Source organism: Camponotus floridanus, unplaced genomic scaffold (genome assembly GCF_003227725.1).
Source record: "Camponotus floridanus strain SB8 unplaced genomic scaffold, Cflo_v7.5 scaffold85, whole genome shotgun sequence".
Taxonomy (NCBI): domain Eukaryota; kingdom Metazoa; phylum Arthropoda; class Insecta; order Hymenoptera; family Formicidae; genus Camponotus; species Camponotus floridanus.
In genome coordinates, this window is record NW_020229855.1 from 457,679 (window position 1) to 477,500 (window position 19,822).

Genomic DNA, 19,822 nt, shown 5'->3' on the forward strand with positions numbered 1-19,822 from the left:
TTTTTCCGTTTTTTCTTCGTTTCACAGTTTTGCGCTCGACAGTTTCGTAAAGCAATACATTTTGTTTATTAAAATCTCCCAAATACCAAAACTTCTCAAAAATATTCTTTCTTTCTTCTTCTTCGTAATTTTTTATGCAAGCTTTTCGACAACGGCAATCTTTGTTTTGGAAAACTTTTGAAGGGACAATATTTCCGGTTTGAGTACAATATCTTTTTCCTGAATTCCGTTTAATCTTTCGCACTTTTTGGATGTATGTTTCATCAATCTTTTCTCCATTGTTATTTGTATCTTCATCCCCTGAAGACGAATATTGTTCTATAATTCTCTTTCTTTTTCGATTTTCTTTGAAATCATTAGTTATTAATTCTTCTTCACTATCTGAACTAAATGGTCTTGTCGTTTTGTTCTTCCCCATGGGTGAAATAATTTCTAAAATTTAATATTAAATTTTAAGTTTTATATTTAATTTGTTTAACTGCATTAATTAAACGTACTGATTATTCAACTAATGCAATTGTCCAAAAACTGAGGTTAACTTGTTAAATACTAATTAATTAAAATTACCTTCATCACTGCCTTCGGACATTATCAATAATTAATATCTTAATTTAAGTATAACTGGACTTAGGCCACTTTCAAAGTAAACGGCTCACTTATTGAACTAACTCTGAAAACTTATGTGTCCAGAATTATCGTATCTACTCGGAATATAAGTAACCTCAAATGCTTTATTGATAAATAACTTGAAGTTGTACATGTAACCACGAGCAACCGGAAATAATTGACAAATGGACTTAGGCCACTTTCAAAATAAATGGCTCATATGTATCAGAGATAATAATACGCTGTTCTTTAGTATAAAAACGGATAACTTTTTCTGTTTCTTTACAAATATTTACAACGCTTTGTGAGGGATAAAATAAGGAATCTCTATCTTTTAAACGGATTAAAGTGCCCGTTTTGCTATTATCTGTTAAAAATTGAACGCATATTTCACAAATAATATGTTTTGTTAAATATTTTACAATAAAACCTGCTATATAAATTATAATTTCTCGGGAATATTCGGATAAGGAAAGATTGTTAACAGATATCATATATGGATGATCAATCTCAAGCACTGTATTATTTGTATTTATATTTTTATACTCGCACTCATAATCAATTATACGACTAATAGATGACGTTATGTTTATTATTTCCTCTGGTTTTGATGCTGTTAAGATTGGTACATGTGCAAGTTCAATGCAATTTCCTGTTGTGGCACTTTTAATTTGCGCCCTTACAAGTACTCTTTTAAACGCCGTCTTAAATAATCTAGCACTTGGATTATTATTTTGCCTTCCAAATGCTCTAATGCATCCAAAAAATAACTCAAGATGATCTTGACTCAGTTGATATAATGATATATACGGAAGAAGCGATTTATTTTGGCAAATATCTTGATACAACACTTTCAAATTTTCTATATTAATCAAAAACCCTAAAAACCCCGTTTTTCTATTGGAATTTACTAACAACTGTCCATCTTCCAATCTTAAAGTTAATAAATATTGCTTACAATCTTCTAGTTTATTAAAAATAACGTGATTATTATCAGAATTTATCGGACATTTATAAAATTTTTGTCTCAAGTTTCTAGAATTAAATATATCAAATAAGTCGTTTATCATGTTAAGATATTCTTCTATTGCTTCTGAATCAGTAAACTTATCTAATTGTAACACAGTTCTGCACATTTTAAGAGCGTTTGCAATAAATGCACTGCATACTTGAGCAGCAAAACGTACATTCATTTTCTTCTTGTGGTACTGTATATGTTGTTGCCGTAATTTATTGCCGAGATGTAAATCTTCATTTTGTTGAAGTTCGTGCAATGCAACAATGTGATCCCATTTAATCATCTGCCCTTTGCTGTTAACAATGCATTTATAATCACCCAAAGTATTCCTCAATAATTTTAACATATGAGATGCATCTAAGAATATGTGGACTTTATAGCTTGAACTTGGATGCTCAAAATATCCTTGCATGCACTTAGGATTAGTAATATTACACTTTAAAAGACGTATCATGCTCAAATTATTTGCAGCGCCGTTACATGTTAATGATTTTATGCATATTCCAGTATTATGTAAAAGTGATAAACATTGCATAACTAAATTTGCCTTTTGTTCTCCAGTTATACTGTTAATTAAAAAATATCCTACTGGTAGCTTCCACATTTCGTTTACACTTACAACTAAAAATACTAATGCCTCCTTTGCAATACTGTGCTCGTCACTAGCAATATTATCTCCCATATCACATTTTCCACAAAATCTTTGACCATCAAACTCTATTTGTTGTCGTATTGTCATTTCATCCATTATTAAAGCACCAAATAACGAGCGATCTGTTTTGCTCACTCGTTCTTTGATAAATGCTAAAGCTTCTTTATTAAAGCCTGGTTTCCCATTAACAGAACAATACCATTTATACAATGTTTTTGGATGTGACAGACACGAGTTGAAAGTTTCTCTAACAAAGGAATATGCTCGAGGTGAATAATAGTGTAATGTCAGAGCAAATATACGCAATTCAGGCGAATACTTTTGACTTAGTGATTTTCCTTTTGACTTATACACTACACGTTTTAATAAATGTGCATTCCCAATGCTAATACCTTTCAAATTGTACAGTTGCTCTTGTTCTAAGAAATTTTTTTGTTTTATAGCTTCCAATATATTTTTCAGTGAACTATCTTTTTTTTCATGCGTCTTGTTTTTTGTGTTAGAGTTTTTATCCGCAGATTGTACTGTTCTTTTGTTCTTCTTAATTCTTCTCTTAACTGTTTTTTGCTGGGTGAATTATAAATTTTCCATGGAGACACTGAAGTAGCTCTTGATATTTTTGGAGATGATTGTTCAATTTCTTGTTTAAGATGTTGCGTATCAGGAGCTATGAAAATTGATAATACATATTCTTTTTAGTCATATAACAACAATAAGATTTTCTCTCTTACAAAATATCAATATTTCAAGAAATATAATTATTATACAATATATTACTTTTAAGTTATAACATCTTACCAATGACATTATTGCTTCTTCTTTTTTTATTAGCTGTTTCTTCACATATGAGCATTTCTATCTGTAAACATCAAATAAAAATTAATAATGCATGCGTAATAAGAATTCTATTTTTCATTTTTCTACTTTGTTGTTAAGTAAACAGAAAAAATTAAATGTTTCAAACATGTTAAATCAACGTATATTAAAAACATCAATATTTTGTACTGCATCCATTTGTTCCGTAGATATATTGCCTGCTTGCAAGTCTAGAATATCTTTTATGTGATCTTCATTGTCAGACAATAACTTTTCTGAAGTAACTGTACATTTTTTTGTATATATTTGCTCTATACATTTTATTGGAGATTTCCTCTGCATTGATAATGCTTGTGAAGGTAACTAAAAATATAGGTATAATGTTTTTTCAAATAGTATATTTTTTATTTTATATATCAAAGTTGATAAATCATAGCTGATATTTCTTTTCATTTTAAGTTCTAAAATGAAATAAAATGAAATACCTCAACAAAAATCAACTGAGCAGTGACAGATAGTGACAAGACAAACACACAGATAATGATACAATTTCAATATATCTTACATATGGGTTGGTATCAGCTTTTAATCTAATATAGCGTCGTGATGATTTATCAAAACTTTCTTCATGAAAATGCATTGAGCATATTACTGAATTTGATTTTATAGAATTCTCAGGCAACTGTAATATTTCACACCAATGCTTTCGTCTGTACGTATTTTTTGGAAACCTATTAAATATATTAAGAATTGAGATTTTATTGTTTTCCAATATATATTACATCTTTAAACAATTGTTTATTATAACAAGTCTATGTTTCATTTGATAAGATTTTTCGTAAATTCCGTTATGCAAAGATCTTACATTATTATTGTTGTACTTACGTGTGAAAAGTTATCTTCTGCTTTTTTTCGAGTTCTTCTTGTTTATGTGATTTTCGGAAGGTTCTGTTATAACAAGTTTTCAAAATACACCATGGCATTTTCTTATATACTTAATTTACTCGTATATCGTATTCTTCTTCTTCTTAATTAATTTCACTTAGCACTCCTTCACACTATGTTTCAAGTAGCAAGTAGTTCTGCTATGCATTAGATAGCAGCACTAATTTCGCGGAACAAGATGGCTGAAGGCGTATCCCTCTTCTCCACTTCGGCTTCAACCTCACTCTATGCTCTCTCCTTTACCTCCATGGGTTTGACCTTGAAGAGTCATTTGAAGGTCACTTCAATTTTTTTAGACACACTATATATTTTTACACATTCTTGTAGCTCATCTCGAGAGCTTTTTGAAACACTACAATTAAGTTAGTTTTCATTAAGTCTTTTCCAAGTTAGGCAAGTGAGGCTTGAAATTATTTCTTAATTTTACATAAACCGTAAAATATCTTGTAAAATATTCATTTTTCGATTATCTTATCTTAATACCTTTATGTACAAAATAATGAGAAGAATCAATTGGTGTAAAGAAAAACACATAGTTATTTTTAAGAAAAAATATGTAATTTGCAATTAACAATTACATATTTTTTCTTCGAAGCAATTATGTTTTCTTTACACCAATCGATTTCTCACATTATTTTGTGCATAAAAGTATTAAGGTAAAATAATCGAAAAATGAATATTTTACTAGATATTTTATGATTTATGTAGAATTAAGAAATTATTCAAGCCTCATAACTCGAAAAATACTCAACGAAAAAATATTTTATTATAAAGTTTTGGAAAGTTCTCGAGATAAGCCACAAGAATGTGTAATGAGAAAATGTAAGTTCTATTTAAGAAATTGAAGGTGACCTTCATGTGACCTTCAAATAACTTTTCAAGGTCAAACCAATGGTGTCATCTTATGTCCCTCTCGAAACCATACAACTTTTGTCTGAAACATTTTTGTTTACTGGGCTTAGTTTTTGAGATATTTTACTGTCGAAGTTAAAATGGGACATCCTGTATATAAGAGTGTATATATTGCGATGTTTCTTCAATTCAATTTAAATTATTCGCGACATTCCTCGAGGTGTTGGAGGGGAGCGTGCGCGGGGGAGCGAAAACGCCGTCAAAAAAAATAGCGAAATTAATGTACTCGCGCTCTGAGGAATAGGGATGGAGGACGTTCTCGCGCGAGCCGCGGCGGAGCGGAGGCCGTTTCGATATCTCGATAGGTTGAGTGCCAGATGCGGTCTTTCACGCATCAGTTTTCCACGAAACTACAAAGAACGCGAAAAATAATAGCCTGCTTCGCCACGGGCCGACTAGCTCGCCTAACGGCAGAGGGGAGGGGTTTTGGAAGAAAGTCAATTGATTATGCGAGACTTCACTAATTCAAAATGCGACAGACACAAAACGGGTATCGACAACCACGAGAAACTGACACTCAAATAAATTACGCGATTTTAACAAAGAAATACAAATTTATTAATAGAGAAATAATATAAAAGAAAAATGTAAAAATGAACTTGAATAACAGATCAGTTTGAAAACGACGGTTCACAATAAATTCAAGAAAATACGAAAGCAAAATACACAATCAAATTAATCTTGGTACGAATAATAAGGCGTTATTCAAAGCAAATGTTCGCTTGAAATCGACAACCGAAAACGAGAGCGCTAACACATTCCTGTTGTTTATCCGAGCCCGTTTTTATGGCCGGAGTTTGCGGGATGGAACGATATTTCTCGAAAGACAAAGGATTTTCGGCACGAAAACATTCGCGGATAATATTCACTCAAAAGATATCGTAATTTCGACAACCAAATCGACAATTTATCGCTACTGACTTTTCTTCACAATTTCGCAAGTTCGCAAGTTTAAACGACAACTTAATAGCTCGACAGCCTAATTAACCAGAGATCGGACATAACTAATAGTTTTGCGAAGACGGATCTCGTATGCGACAGGCGAACGATATTTTCGATATTCGATAGTCGACGGCGGTCGGAGATTTTTCTCTGCCGGCGTTTCGCCTCCTTCTTCCGCGAAAGCAGCTCAGATTTTACTCTCGGTCGTACTTTGGAGATTATTTCGCACCGCGACAAATTCGACAGACACAAATTATCCTTTATCCATTCGACGGCGTAATAAGCGCGACAAAGACGCAAATACTCTATTACCATTTATTACGCTCTATTCGACGGCGTAATAAGCGCGACAAAGATGCAAATACTGTAACGCACACCATACGATAAAATACAATAAACGCTTACACGTATACTTAACAATCGACGACGACATCCACGAAATCAGACACAAAAATCGCCCTGAGACAATTTACGGGAATATTCCACGCGGCAACGACGGCGACACGACAATACGGGCGGCGTACGCTTTTCGCGATCTTTCGCGCACGCGGTCGATAGCTACGCGTAATGAACACCCCGAAACCCGGAGAGAGACGAACGTTGTCTTATCAATTAATGCCTACAATACGATTGTCCGCTCTTCCTCGGTCGCTTGCCTCCGATCGCCCGAAAATTCACCAAAATATCGACAACTCGGTACCGAGCCTGACCGATGGCGAAAATGGCGGCGGCGGCAGAACGGCCGGCCGGCGGATCGAATCGCGTATGTGGCTCACAATCAAAAAGATGGGCAACCTCACCGATACTTCTCCTAGCGTTGGGGATGGTCCTCGGCCTCGTCCTCTGCAGGTATCTCGACAACGACACTCACAGGCTCACACGAAAAACGACAAGGATAGACAAAAGCGACTACTGTTATCGAGCGCCCGCACCAGAATGATCCCTGGATCTTTCCATCCCGGGTCGATAGCGGCGTCAATGACCGCGTAGAGGGGTGCGCAGCCCCGCGGCCAATCATATCGCGGCACGCGAGAGATCCTGGCGCCTCGCGAAATGCGAGGTATTTCGGCGCCTAGCGCGCAACGGCCTCAAATTAAAATTTCGCTGTCGCGAGCCCATTTTCAATGGCCCGGTGGAGGCTCAGCTGTCGTTCTCGCCTCTGCGGGGGAGGTAGCGCCGATCCGACCTTCGCTCTGCCTTCTAGAAAAAGGGTGATGTTGCCTGTTTGGCGTCTGGTCCCTCGACCTTTCCGGCGCTATTTCGTCCCCCGCTGGCTGTCGAGAGGCGCCATGTCGTCAGCCGTGACGTAAAATATCTCGATGCGCTCCTCGCCCTCCGGATCTTCTCCGGCGGGTTGCCCGCAATTCGCTCGATACAAAAAGAAATGACCAATAAAATTAATAAACGCAACAAAAATAATAATATGGCTCGTCTCTCCGGGGAGCTTGATTATGTTCTCTCGATGCGGATTCTGGCGCGGCCGCTCTGCCCGCGACCCGTTAAACTTATCGGGGCGGATGGACGCGCGACAGGACGGCCACGTCACAATATATATATATAAGAGGAATTCGTTTATGAGAAGATCGCAATTATTTAAACAATTGTATATTAAATTATTAGGAGTACAAATAAGTCTCCGCCGTTTTTTATCAAAAATTGAGCATTTATTGTGAAAGAACGGTACCTTATGTTTTATTCAAAGTATTGTCCATCGCTAGCCACTACTTTTTCCCATCTTTCTGGCAGCATATGGAAGAACTCTTCATCTTTTGAGGCTATCCATGAATCGACCCAATTTTTGGTATCTTCATATGATGTGAAGTGCTGCTCAGACAGGCCATGTGCCATCGATCGGAACAAGTGATAATCCGAAGGGGCAATGTCTGTTGAATACGGCGGGTGGGGTAGGACTTCCCAATTGAATGTTTCCAAGTAGGTTTTGACCGGCGCCGCAACATGTGGACGAGCATTATCATGCAGGAGAATAATTTTGTCGTGTCTGGAGTAATAATGGGCGCATTTTTCCTTGAGTGCTCGGCTTAATCTCATCAATTGTGTTTGGTAGAGAGCCCCAGTAATGATTTCGTTCGGTTTGAGCAACTCATAATACACAACACCAAGCTGATCCCACCAAATACACAACATGAGTATTTTTTCATGAATATTCGGCTTGGCCACGTGGTCCCCATGATTTCCTCTTCTTTGGGTTATCGTAATGGATCCATTTTTCATCACCAGTGACTATACGATGCAAAAAACCCTTTTGTTTATGCCTAGCAAGCAGCATTTCACATGTGCAAAATCGGCGTTCAACGTTTCTCGGCTTCAGTTCATATGGAACCCAATTTCCTTGCTTTTGAATCATTCCCAACGATTTTAAACGATGTGAAATTGCTTGTTGAGTCACTCCTAATGTAAGTGCAAGTTCTTCTTGCGTTTGGCACGAATCTTCCTCCAATAATGCTTCCAATTCTGCGTCTTCGTACACATTCGGCCTTCCGTTACGTTCTTTGTCTTCGACGTCAAACTCACCGTTCTTAAACTTATGAAACCACTCACGACAACTTCTCTCACTTAAAGCAGCCTCACCATATGCTTCTACAAGCAATTGATGCGCCTCAGCTGCAGATTTCTTCAAATTAAAGAAGTAAATCAAATGTTCCCGCAAATTACGCTTATTCGGCTCAAAACTCGACATTTTCGCACGAAAAAAATTATGTGATGCTAATACAAAATTGCTAATATTTCAAGGTTATGGTGTTGCCAGATGTCCAACCTTACGATATGACGTTTTACATCTGACAATTTCAACCATAACTTACTGGTGAGGCCATCTTTTGTCAAACGGCGGAGACTTATTTGTACTCCTAATAATTAGTTGCAGTAATTTGGTTTCAGTAATCGTGAAGCGTAGTGGCTGACAAAGAAAGTATCAGATAATGAGATCACGGATTTTGACAAACTTTGTAACGGAGTATCTTTCCCGATATCAAGAATCACCTCGCCGGTATCAGGGTTCGGGAGAAGGGGAGGCTCAGGCTCGCAGAACTACACGTGTTAATTTCGAACAAACTCTTTATTCCGAAATCCTTAAACTAAATTTAACAAACAGGTGTATTTCTAGAGGACGTGTACAACACGACGCGGATCAGATGCAACTTACTTACAAACACAGACCTTATTCTAAACGCCGGGTATTTATAAAGCTATCTCGTAGAGATAGGCACTGATGCGGACGGATGTGATTTACAGATGGTCGCGCGTAACCGGTCACGGACGTGGACGCGAGATATGTACAGGATGGTCGCGGGTAACTAGTCGCGGGCGCGAGATACCTACAGAGTGGTCGCGTGCAACTAGGCACGGACACGGATCTAACAGGGTCTGCCAACCGTAGTTTTAAAATATCCACTTCAAGTCAAATATCCAATCACCTCAAATTGAAAAAAATTTTTTTAAAAACAATTATAGAGTTCCGAAGGTCATATTAAAGGAAGACATTAGATTTTGAGTACAAGGATCCATGTGGACTAGTAAAGTCCAAATCAATTTTTTCAAATAAAAACTCCTACTTATTATAAATTCAAATTATATGCTTCAAAATGAAACAATTATTAGTCATTTTTTGTTAAACTCCCTCCAAAAAATCTAACACGGCGTTCAAATTTATTAGTAATGGAGTTAATCACAGAACGTTAATGATGCCGAGATATTGAAACTTTGATAAAATATGTTCTGCAAAATATAATGTACAAAGTTTGAAATAGCCATTGGATGGCTAGATTGAATATTGCCTCCTAGTTTCAATTGATAAAATAATTTTGATTAGTGTTTAAGTACAATTTTCTATAATAAGAAATAAGAGTTCCCACTTGAAAAACTTCAGCTTAAGACTGCATCCGGGCTCCGGATCCAAAATCTAATACCCCATGACGGCCCCTTCCAAACCTTCTAACTTTATTTAAAAAAGTTCATACAATGTTCATACAATGGTTCATAACATAATTATAAGGTATTTGAAGAGATATTTTAAAATGGAACATCCGGTATAAGATTTTTTTAAGAAAAATAATTGATTATTTCTCTGAATTTAATGTATGATGTATAATGACACCATCTTATGTCCCCTTTGAAACCATATAACTTTTGTCTGAAACATTTTTTCGTATATTTTAGAATTTACGTCATATTTCGATGTCTCAAGATAAAAAACTCACCCTGTATATTTCAATTAATAAAATTTATTTAAAACAAAATTAAACGCTACAATTTGGAGTTTCGCTAAAAAATCAGCTTTGTCATGTGCAATAAGTTAAAATACTATAATTGTAATACTACAATTGTTAAGATGATGAATTCTAATTTTCTAATCTATATGATTTAACTTTACGTTAAGGAAAACTGATTAATCAGTAACATCTGGTACATAAAATAATATTTTTTGTACATTATCCCTTTAATAATTTAACTACGTTCTAGAATATATCAACCGTTATTACTTGCTGCTTTATTGCGCTATTTTACGAACGATAAAGGAGAATGGAGTAACAAAGTGTATTATAACGCAATTGGTATAATTCTACTATCTATACTGGATACTTTTATTACACATTATGCTGTACATTATACTATGCATATAGGATTAAAGATCAAAACAGCATGCACATCATTATTGTATCGAAAGATATTGAAACTCTCCAATTCTGTGATAGATAATGAGACCTCTGTTGGACAGGTAAGCTAAGTACAAAAATAAATTAATTTAAAAACATTGTTGATATTGAATAGTATATTAATATATATATAAAATGAAGTTAGAACGACACAAAATCTTAATACAAAAGAATGATAAATTTGAGTGATTATCTGATGTAATTGTGAGTAAATCTGATAAATTATAATTTTAATTTACATTCCACTTTTTCAGATGATAAATTTTCTAAGTAGTGATATTACCAGATTAGAAACATCCCTAATAGATCTGCACTACATTTGGATTGCGCCCATTCAAATCATATGGATTACATATATTATATTTTCCGAAGTTGGATGGGCAGCAATAATAGGAATGTCGATTTTTTTACTATTTATTCCTTTTCAAGGTAAGTTTACTTAATCCTTTCGTACCTCCGGGACATATATGTCCCACCTACGAAAAAAATCATAATTTTTAAACAAATAATCCTATAAACTTCTACCTTGGCTTGTTTTAAAGAAGAAGATTCAAGCCATATGTAAAAAAATCGCGCACTTTAAAATGTAATCCAAAATAAAATTTGTAATAAATCCAAAATAAAATTAATAATAAAATATAATAAAATTAATTCATATAATTAATGTTAAGATTTCTGGCCGGTCTTTCTGCATACATAAATTAGATTTTATCAGAAACGAACAAAATAATATCATTTTTTACTTTTATTATATTTATTATTTTAAACATTTCACATTTTTTATATTTTTATAACAAGATAGTAATAGTTATTATGTTAATAGTTAATAGTTAATTGTAATAGTTAATTATGTTTGCATATATTTTTATTAATGTTTATATCTATTTTTGTTATATTATTAATGCATTTATTAAAAACTTGTTTTTAATTTAACAAATTAACCATCTTCATGCATGGCACGTTTCTGTTAATATTTGCTCATAAAAATATACAATTAATTTCATATTTATAATAAGATTCGATTATAAACAATATTCTATTATTTTTCGCTAATTTTTTCTTTAATTTGATGAACAAATATTGTTACAGTAGAAATATAAAATAATATATTATTTTAGCGTTTTTGGCGAAAAAAATCACACCTTTAACGCTTAAATCAGCAGAAAGATCAGATGATAGACTCAAATTAATGAATCAAATAATCACTGGATTGCAAGTAATTAAAATGTATGTTTGGGAAATTCCTTTCTATAATCTTGTGGAAAAAGCAAGAAAGTAAGTATATATTAAAATTGATTAACAACATTATAATGGTACAAAATCAGTTTAAATCTGTCATAAAAATCAAATACTGTTTGATTAAGTTGAAAAGAACATTACATACTTAATTTATACATAGAGTATTCAACAGTTATCGCACTACTTGTTATAGCAATTTTTAAAATTATTTAGAGGAAATTTGTTTAAGCGAAACGTCGAGGGACATTATAATTTTGTGCAAGTTCCAAATTTTTGCCATCATATATCTAATAATAAACTTTAAATTAAAATTTTCTTTACAGTTATTTTTATTCTAAAATTAATTCAAGAATGTAGTTTTGGTAATTTTTTAGCTTTTCATAAAGTTTAGTTTTTGAAAAACTCTTATTTTTTAATCGCTTATAATTTGAAAATTATTGACATCACTACAGTTTTGCTGAAAGAAATTGCGCTTACTTATATTAATGTTATAATGTTACAGATGCAATAAAATTCATTGTTACAAGTGCTAAAGTATTATCAGCGATTTATCGGTTAATTAATTACAATTGTTCAGGATTCGCCCTGAATTGTGAGCGAAAATATCACCCCCGGTAATACTGGCGCCATCCGTGCGCGCCAAAGCGAACTCGCGAAATAATTCCGTACGATGTTTTTTCAAAATCAGCCAGGATCCGCGTGATCGCGGAATAATATATGATCCTGGCCAATTAGGCAATCGGAAAATCACGCGATTTTACGTGCCTAAACCGGATAGGCTCAAATCGGATCATCCGATGCGCCATCAAATCCTTATTATCCGGGAGAAAGGCTCTCTCCCGAGCAGTCTTTGTCTAGTTCTGATCCGAGTTATTACGAGTCATTGCGAGCGTCATAGAGAGTTCTAACGAATTTTTACAAAAGTCATTTATCGAGCAGAGAGAATCGAAAGTTTGCAAGCGCGTTTGAAACAATAGAACGTGCAAATCGCGATTAGATTTGATAGACGAATTTCTGTAACAGATATCGCGACGGATCAACGGACAATTCAGTGAACAATAATCGATTCCGTTCAACACGTGAACGTTCTGAGCGCGAGTGCCGGGATTCGTCTGAGCGCCTCCACTCTAAGTCAGAGGTGGAGCCTGTCTCTCATTAAACCTTCGCTCATTCGTCGAACATTGGAAAGTACGGTCTCGCTCGCTCTCACGGACAGTCCGATAGAGCGCTGTCTCTCTCGCGCGTGCAGCCGTGAATAGTGCGGTCTCGCTCGCAATCACGTGGACGGCTGAAAGAGTGCCGTCTTGCTCGTTCTCACAGGCAGCCCGATGGAGCGCTGTCTCTCTCAGTTTCGCGTCGAACCGTGAATAGTGCGGTCTCGCTCGCAATCACGCGGACGGCTGAAAGAGTGCCGTCTCGCTCGTTCTCACAGGCAGCCCGATAGAGCGCTGTCTCTCTCAGTTTCGCGTCAAACCGTGAATAGTGTGGTCTCGCTCGCAATCACGCGGACGGCTGAAAGAGTGCCGTCTCGCTCGTTCTTACAGGCAGCCCGATGGAGCGCTGTCTTTCTCAGTTTCGTGCGTGCACCCGTGAATAGTGCGGTCTCGCTCGATCTCGCGAACGGCCGATAGAACGCCGTCTCGATCGCTCTCACAGACAGCCTGATAGAGCGCTGTCTATCTCTATCTCGCGCGTGCAGCCGTGGAAAGTGCTGTCTCGCTCGCTCTCACAGACAGCCCGATAGAGCGCTGTCTCTCTCTGTTTCGTGCGTGCAGCCGTGGAAAGTGCGGTCTCGCTCGCTCTCACGCGAACCGTGAATAGTGCGATCTCGTTCGCAATCACGCGGACGGCTGAAAGAGCGTCGTCTCGTTCACTCTTACAGACAGCCCGATAGAGCGCTGTCTCTCTCTGTTTCGCGTCGAACCGTGGAAAGTGCGGTCTCGCTCGCTCTCGCGAACGGCCGATAGAGCGCCGTCTCGCTCTCTCTCGCAGACAGCCGTTGAAGCACTGTCTCTCTCAGTTTCGTGCGTGCACCCGTGAATAGTGCGGTCTCGCTCGATCTCGCGAACGACCGATAGAGCGCCGTCTCGCTCGCTCTCGCAGACAGCTGATGTAACGCTGTCTCTCTCAATCTCGTGCGTGCAACCGAGAATCGTGCTGTCTTGTTCGCTCACGCGGACAGCTGATAGAGCGCTGTCTCGCTCGCTCTTACGTGAACAGCTGATAACGCGTTGTATCGTTTATATCTAATGAACAATTGTATAATGCGATCTCGCCGACCGAGTGCGAATCTCGACGTACTCAAATATCAGAAATAGAGTCGCATACGCATCGAAAGCTCATAAACTCTGTACATATTATGTATTTTACGCAATGAACTTATCACCACTCTTGTGTGGCTGTCACTGTGTTATCATCAAAGGAACAATCTTACGTTATTGCATCCCGTCACTCATCCAGTGCGAAATCACGTTATTTGCAAACTCGCGATACCCTCTCGGGTGTGTCCCGCCAAAACAAACTCGCAACTTACAGGTGCGATCCCGAACAACAATTTTATTACAATTTTCCTATAATATGACATATAATATAATACTATATATATATATATATATATATATATTGTGTATATATATATATATATATACATATATACACAAAAATTAAATCAAAATTGACATAAGAGCCACAACGCGGTAGTTGGGGTGCAGGGGAAAAAACAATACTTCCTTCTTATTGATTGTTGTTTATTTTAAATGTAAACGCTACATAAATAACGAATGTTTCTTCTTTGGTCCTTTTTCAGCGTGATTAATAATATAATATTCATAATATATTAATATTAATAATATAAAATCAAACTATTACATTGAAAATTAAGAAAAGTTTATCTCCTCCTCGACACATGAGGACTGTATCGTGCACGGAGATCTAGCAAGCCTGCTTCCAAAAGTTCATCAAATGTATTAAAATTTGCTGTGTAGAATCGCAGCAGATCTAACAGATCAAGTAAAAAATTAATTGTTGATATTATGTGTGAATTATTTTATATTTAAAATTGGAAACATAACTTACCAGATTTCATGCTTTTTCTTTTTCCATCTGTGTACAAAATGCCACTAAGTACAGTGATGCCAAAATGGACACACCCGCACCCGACAACGCAATAGAGGGGTTAGAGACGCAAGCAGAACCTGCGCACACATATATACGTGACCCGCGTCCGCGCGCACTCACTCCCCTTCCCACTCCACCGGCCGCCAGCGCATCCAACATGCGCATCACGATGCATTGCACCGATTGCACACAAACATATGAACCAACACTTCACACTGTTAATAACTTACCTATTATCGTCGCAAATGCATAATGAGAACCCCCCGTATCACTTCGCAAGTTCAAGCTATTTCTTTGTCGCTTGATAAACAGCATTTCAGCAATAAATCTTTTGTCCAACGAGAACTGCCTATCCAAATCTCGGTTTTTCTCAATTAATATATAATAAATTAATATATATGATTAAATTCGAGTCTATGATTAGTTAGGACTGAAAGTTGTGATGTATTACTTCGGATATGATTTCGGTGTTTAGAAATTCGTTTTTCTAATTATCTGTTAGTCTGACCGACATATGACGCCTCGCAATCATTGCACAAAACTTTATATACCACATTATTGCACGAATCCTACGGCATTACGTCTTTATAGACTCTGATAAAATTACAAAGTTTATTTAAACCGACATAAGACTCCCGTATCACGATGACGAATAACTTGCTTAAATTGTTCTGAAAAGACTGGAATGTATGGAATTGTGAAATAGGTGAAAGGTTTTCTTACAGGGTAATCCTTGCTATGCTCCAGACCCGCTCAACTACGAACCAATAGCAACTTCATAGCGCTCTCTTATTACACGGAAAATGTAAGACAAAGAATAGCTATTGTCCAAGAGAATGCCGATTATCAGCTCAAAATTCTTTTGGTGAAATCTAAGATGCGACATAAAAGACACGATCCAATCTCATGATTTCCCTCTTATAGCATAGTATATGATTCGACTTATAATTTCTCCCAGATATCTCCCAAAAAAAATAAATTTGTGATACCAATCGAATTGGATTGAATTATTGGTCACGATTATCATAACATCAAGAAAATTAAGAGTTTCCAACTCTTTCCTCCATCATGAATTGAAGCCTTGGATGAAAAGTATTGAAGATATCCATGACCTTGCCGAACTTAGAAAGAGGCGCCAAAACTATATCATCATCCACATATTTATAATAAAATAGTAGATTGAAGGGAATATGTCTAATTGCTTTATTTTCAAAATCTTGCAGAGTGATATCGGCAATGATGGGAAATAAGGGAAAGCCCATGAGAGCTCCAAATGTTGTCGCATAGGCGTGCGTTATTTTTGTTTGTTGGTATATCTTTCCATTAAAGGTGAAGAAAGTAAAATTTAATATAAACCGAACTACACTCAAGAATTCGTCACGGGAAATGCTGCATTTTTCTTCTATGAAACATTATCTTTCTGAGATGCTATATTTACTGGAATGTTAGTAAAAAGAGAAACAACATCCAATGATAGTAATCTAAAGTCATCCAGATCAGTGTTCCGATTAGGGATTCCGTGCGTGCGCATATGCGGTTCTGCGCATGCGCGACTTTTGAAATTACATTGTACTTTCACGGTCGCGCAAGCACATGCGCGCGCACGGAATCCCTAATCGGAACACTGATCTAAATGTATATCTGATAGTTTCTTGACCAATTTAAAGCTATTGTCAACATGATTATGCGTTTTTGGGAGCATAGCATCATAAATGATGTTATGTAAAAAAGCAGCCAATGAGTGTAAGGAAGTGTTGATTGAAAAGACAATGACCTTAAATGAACAATTCGGCTTATGAATTTTTGGTAATCTATAGACTCTCGGTAATGCTATTGGTGCAATTCAAACAACTATAAATAATATCGGAAATGTAATTATGATTTTTCCATCTTACTAGTAACTCATGCAGACCGTTAATCATTTTTAAATATGTTTTTATTTAAAACCAAGTAGGTGCTTTCGTCACTAAATATATGTCATCTTTGTGGTTATATTATGTAGTATTATCTGTAGTCTCATATGTAATGTTCAGATTTGAAATAAACAACAATCAATAAGAAGGAAGTGTTTCTTCTCCTGCGCTCCAACTATCGCATTTGCAATTCGCAATATACAATTAAAAAGTACATTTTTTCTTCGAAACAATTGTGTTTTCTTTACACTAATTATTCCTCTCATTATTTTGTACATAAAAGTATTAAGATAAGATAATCGAAAAATGAATATTTTACTAGCTTACTAGATATAGCAGATATAGCAGATACGAGGAACAATCTCGAGGAAGGTCGACTAATAAATAAGATTGAACATCGGAACCCCGAAACGGAGCCACTTCGGACGGAATAAGCGCTATCGAAGAACTCTAAAAGTCACAACGAGCGGCTATCGGAAAGACACCTCACACCAAATTTTAATTGAAGGGCTAAGAAAAATCTGAGAAGAGACAGGGTTATGACAGGCGCAGATACGGCCCTGAAAACCGCAGGATTAATTAAGACCCGCGACGATCCTGAGGGTTGCGGAAGCGCCACAAGTGGCCTAGTTACGCATTAACTTGCTGACATGATTCCGACGGACCTTCCACTCGTCACTGTTCGGCGGATGGTGAAGAGTACGACGGCCTAAGAGCATCGATTTTCGTGCGGATGTCGCTGAGGACCTCACGGAGTCATCGGTGAGACGAGCGTCGATCCCATCAGGCTGTTTTATCAATTACGTATCAGGTAGAAATAGTTCGAACAAGGTTGGTGCCGAATTGCTGCCGTCATAAAATTTTTTGTTAGAAATTAATCCGTACTTTCGGTAATTGCGTAGTAGAGTACGACGGCCGGCCGACATACTTTGTTCGAGCTAAAGTAAAATTAAATGCCCTCTCCCCCGATTAAGCGCCGTCTTTTCTTGTTACGATTATTGTTGCTTTGTGAAAATCTTTGTTAATTAAGCTTTCGATACGAAGAACTCACACACAAAGGCGATTGCGATATTCGATAGTTGGCAGTTGCATTGCGGCGTCGACTCGCATATTTCCGAGACTCGAATCGTTGATACTTTATTATCTTTTGTAATTGTTCGCATTTTGTTCGATTGTTTATGTTATGTAATTATGTAGTCGTTTAATTCTTTCATTAACGCAGTAGATCCGTACTTATATAATCGACTCACATCAGTAATCGATTCTGTTAATCGTGCGTTCGGTAAATTGATCTACTATTATAATTTGATATTTTCGTTCACAACAGACGAATCTCATCAATAGAGCCAACATCGCGGTGTTCGTTATTACAAATTTATTTGGAACTTGTGACTGCCGAAACTTTAACAAGTCTCATTTAGCGTGGAATTCCGGGACTTTTCTTTTACGCTTTTTTTCCTGCCGCGTGACACGTGGAACCGGGGTGATCGCGCTCAAATACCGGCCCGTAACTGCCGGTTAAAATTGCAATAATCGATTGTATAACATTCTTCTGCATCAACGTGAATTTGTCTCATACTGAATATTATCCATATGTTAAATATATTACTTGCTGTTACTATAATATTCTGTTTTAATTACAGCCACCTGGTATTCTCGATCCTTCCTTGTTAATTAATAAAATTAATGGTGGACCGCCTCCTCTGCCAATTTCGAGACGGGGCTAGCCGAGCGTCCGTCGCTCTTTTTAAGAGATCTGTATTTTTTTGCGTAAGTATTATCGATATCGAAAATTCTTATTAGAGCGGTGCGGATTACCGCATCTCGCGTCCATACATAATTTTGAGAGAAACACTTTTCTGCATATAAGAGGATCGCGCCGAAGGTGTGCCGTGGGCCAATATCATCGGCCATACATTGTTATCAGCCCTTAATAAAATTGACGGTCACAATATATGTATATATATATATATTCATTTATTATACACACATATATATACACAATATATATATATATATATATATATATATATATACAGGGCGATCCCGAAAAACCTTCCGTCTTTAAAATGACGTATTCCTGACACTATTCTAAGACAATTTTTTCTTTACCAAAATTTGATTTGAAGCGTAGTTTTTGAGTTATAAGCAAAAATAGTTAGTAAATCACGCGTCGAGTACAGGAGGCAGGCAGGGGCGGCCCGGCGCGCCGTGAACGCGGGCGCAGCTGATCGCCCGACAGGCGATTACCACTGCATGAGTCACTAACTATTTTATCTTATAACATAAAATTATGCTTTAAATAAAATTTTAAAGAAGAAAATGTCTTAGAATTACATCAGGAATACGTGTTCCTTAAAATAATGTTAATTATTAAAAGTTATTCCGGATCGCCGACCGTCGAACGCTGTAATCAGCTGATTGCTACATGCGATATGTGTATGGTGGAGTGTGTGCGTAAAAGAGAGAGAGAGAGAGAGAGAAAGAGAGAGAGAGAGGGAGGAAGGGTAAGGGTGAGAAGGTTTTAGCCGATTGTTCGTCTTATCTCGCGTCAATCACGCGCCACGCGCAAGGCGTTTATTGTTAGATGTCGCGTGTCGCGTTTCTGGCAACACATAACCCTCGTGGTCGCGCAGTCTCCGCGGTCCGTCGCTTCGCGTCGAGTCATGTGTTCTCTCGCATTCGCGTTTCTTTTAAAGTAATTTTAAGTCTCGATAAAACGATGTGAATCGAGTGAGTAATAAACAGTAAACTCGTTATCGCATAATCTGTGTCAATCGAGTGTAAGAGTGTTTCGAAGTGAGAAAGTTTCGATGTGCCGCGCATCTCTAACAATCAGCGGTGCAGCGATCTAATAATCGTGCAGCAGTTACAACAATACGTAGCATGAAGATTCGCTACGCTGCTACCAGGTGAGTGAGCAATAAGTAAGCAGAGTAAGTGAGTGAGTGAGTGAGAGAATGAGTGACTAAATGACAGAGTGTTGTAA

General features: G+C 36.8%; 1 protein-coding gene across 1 annotated transcript in view; it reads left to right on the top strand.

Annotated features, from left to right (window-relative positions):
- Positions 1–19,822, top strand: part of LOC105251729 (probable multidrug resistance-associated protein lethal(2)03659) — a 469,824-nt gene that overhangs the window by 311,204 nt on the left and 138,798 nt on the right. The window contains exons 6-8 of the mRNA XM_025414600.1: positions 10,371–10,626; positions 10,819–10,993; positions 11,683–11,839. Of these exons, the coding sequence (XP_025270385.1) occupies positions 10,371–10,626; positions 10,819–10,993; positions 11,683–11,839 (588 nt within the window). The remainder of the gene's footprint in view (positions 1–10,370; positions 10,627–10,818; positions 10,994–11,682; positions 11,840–19,822) is intronic.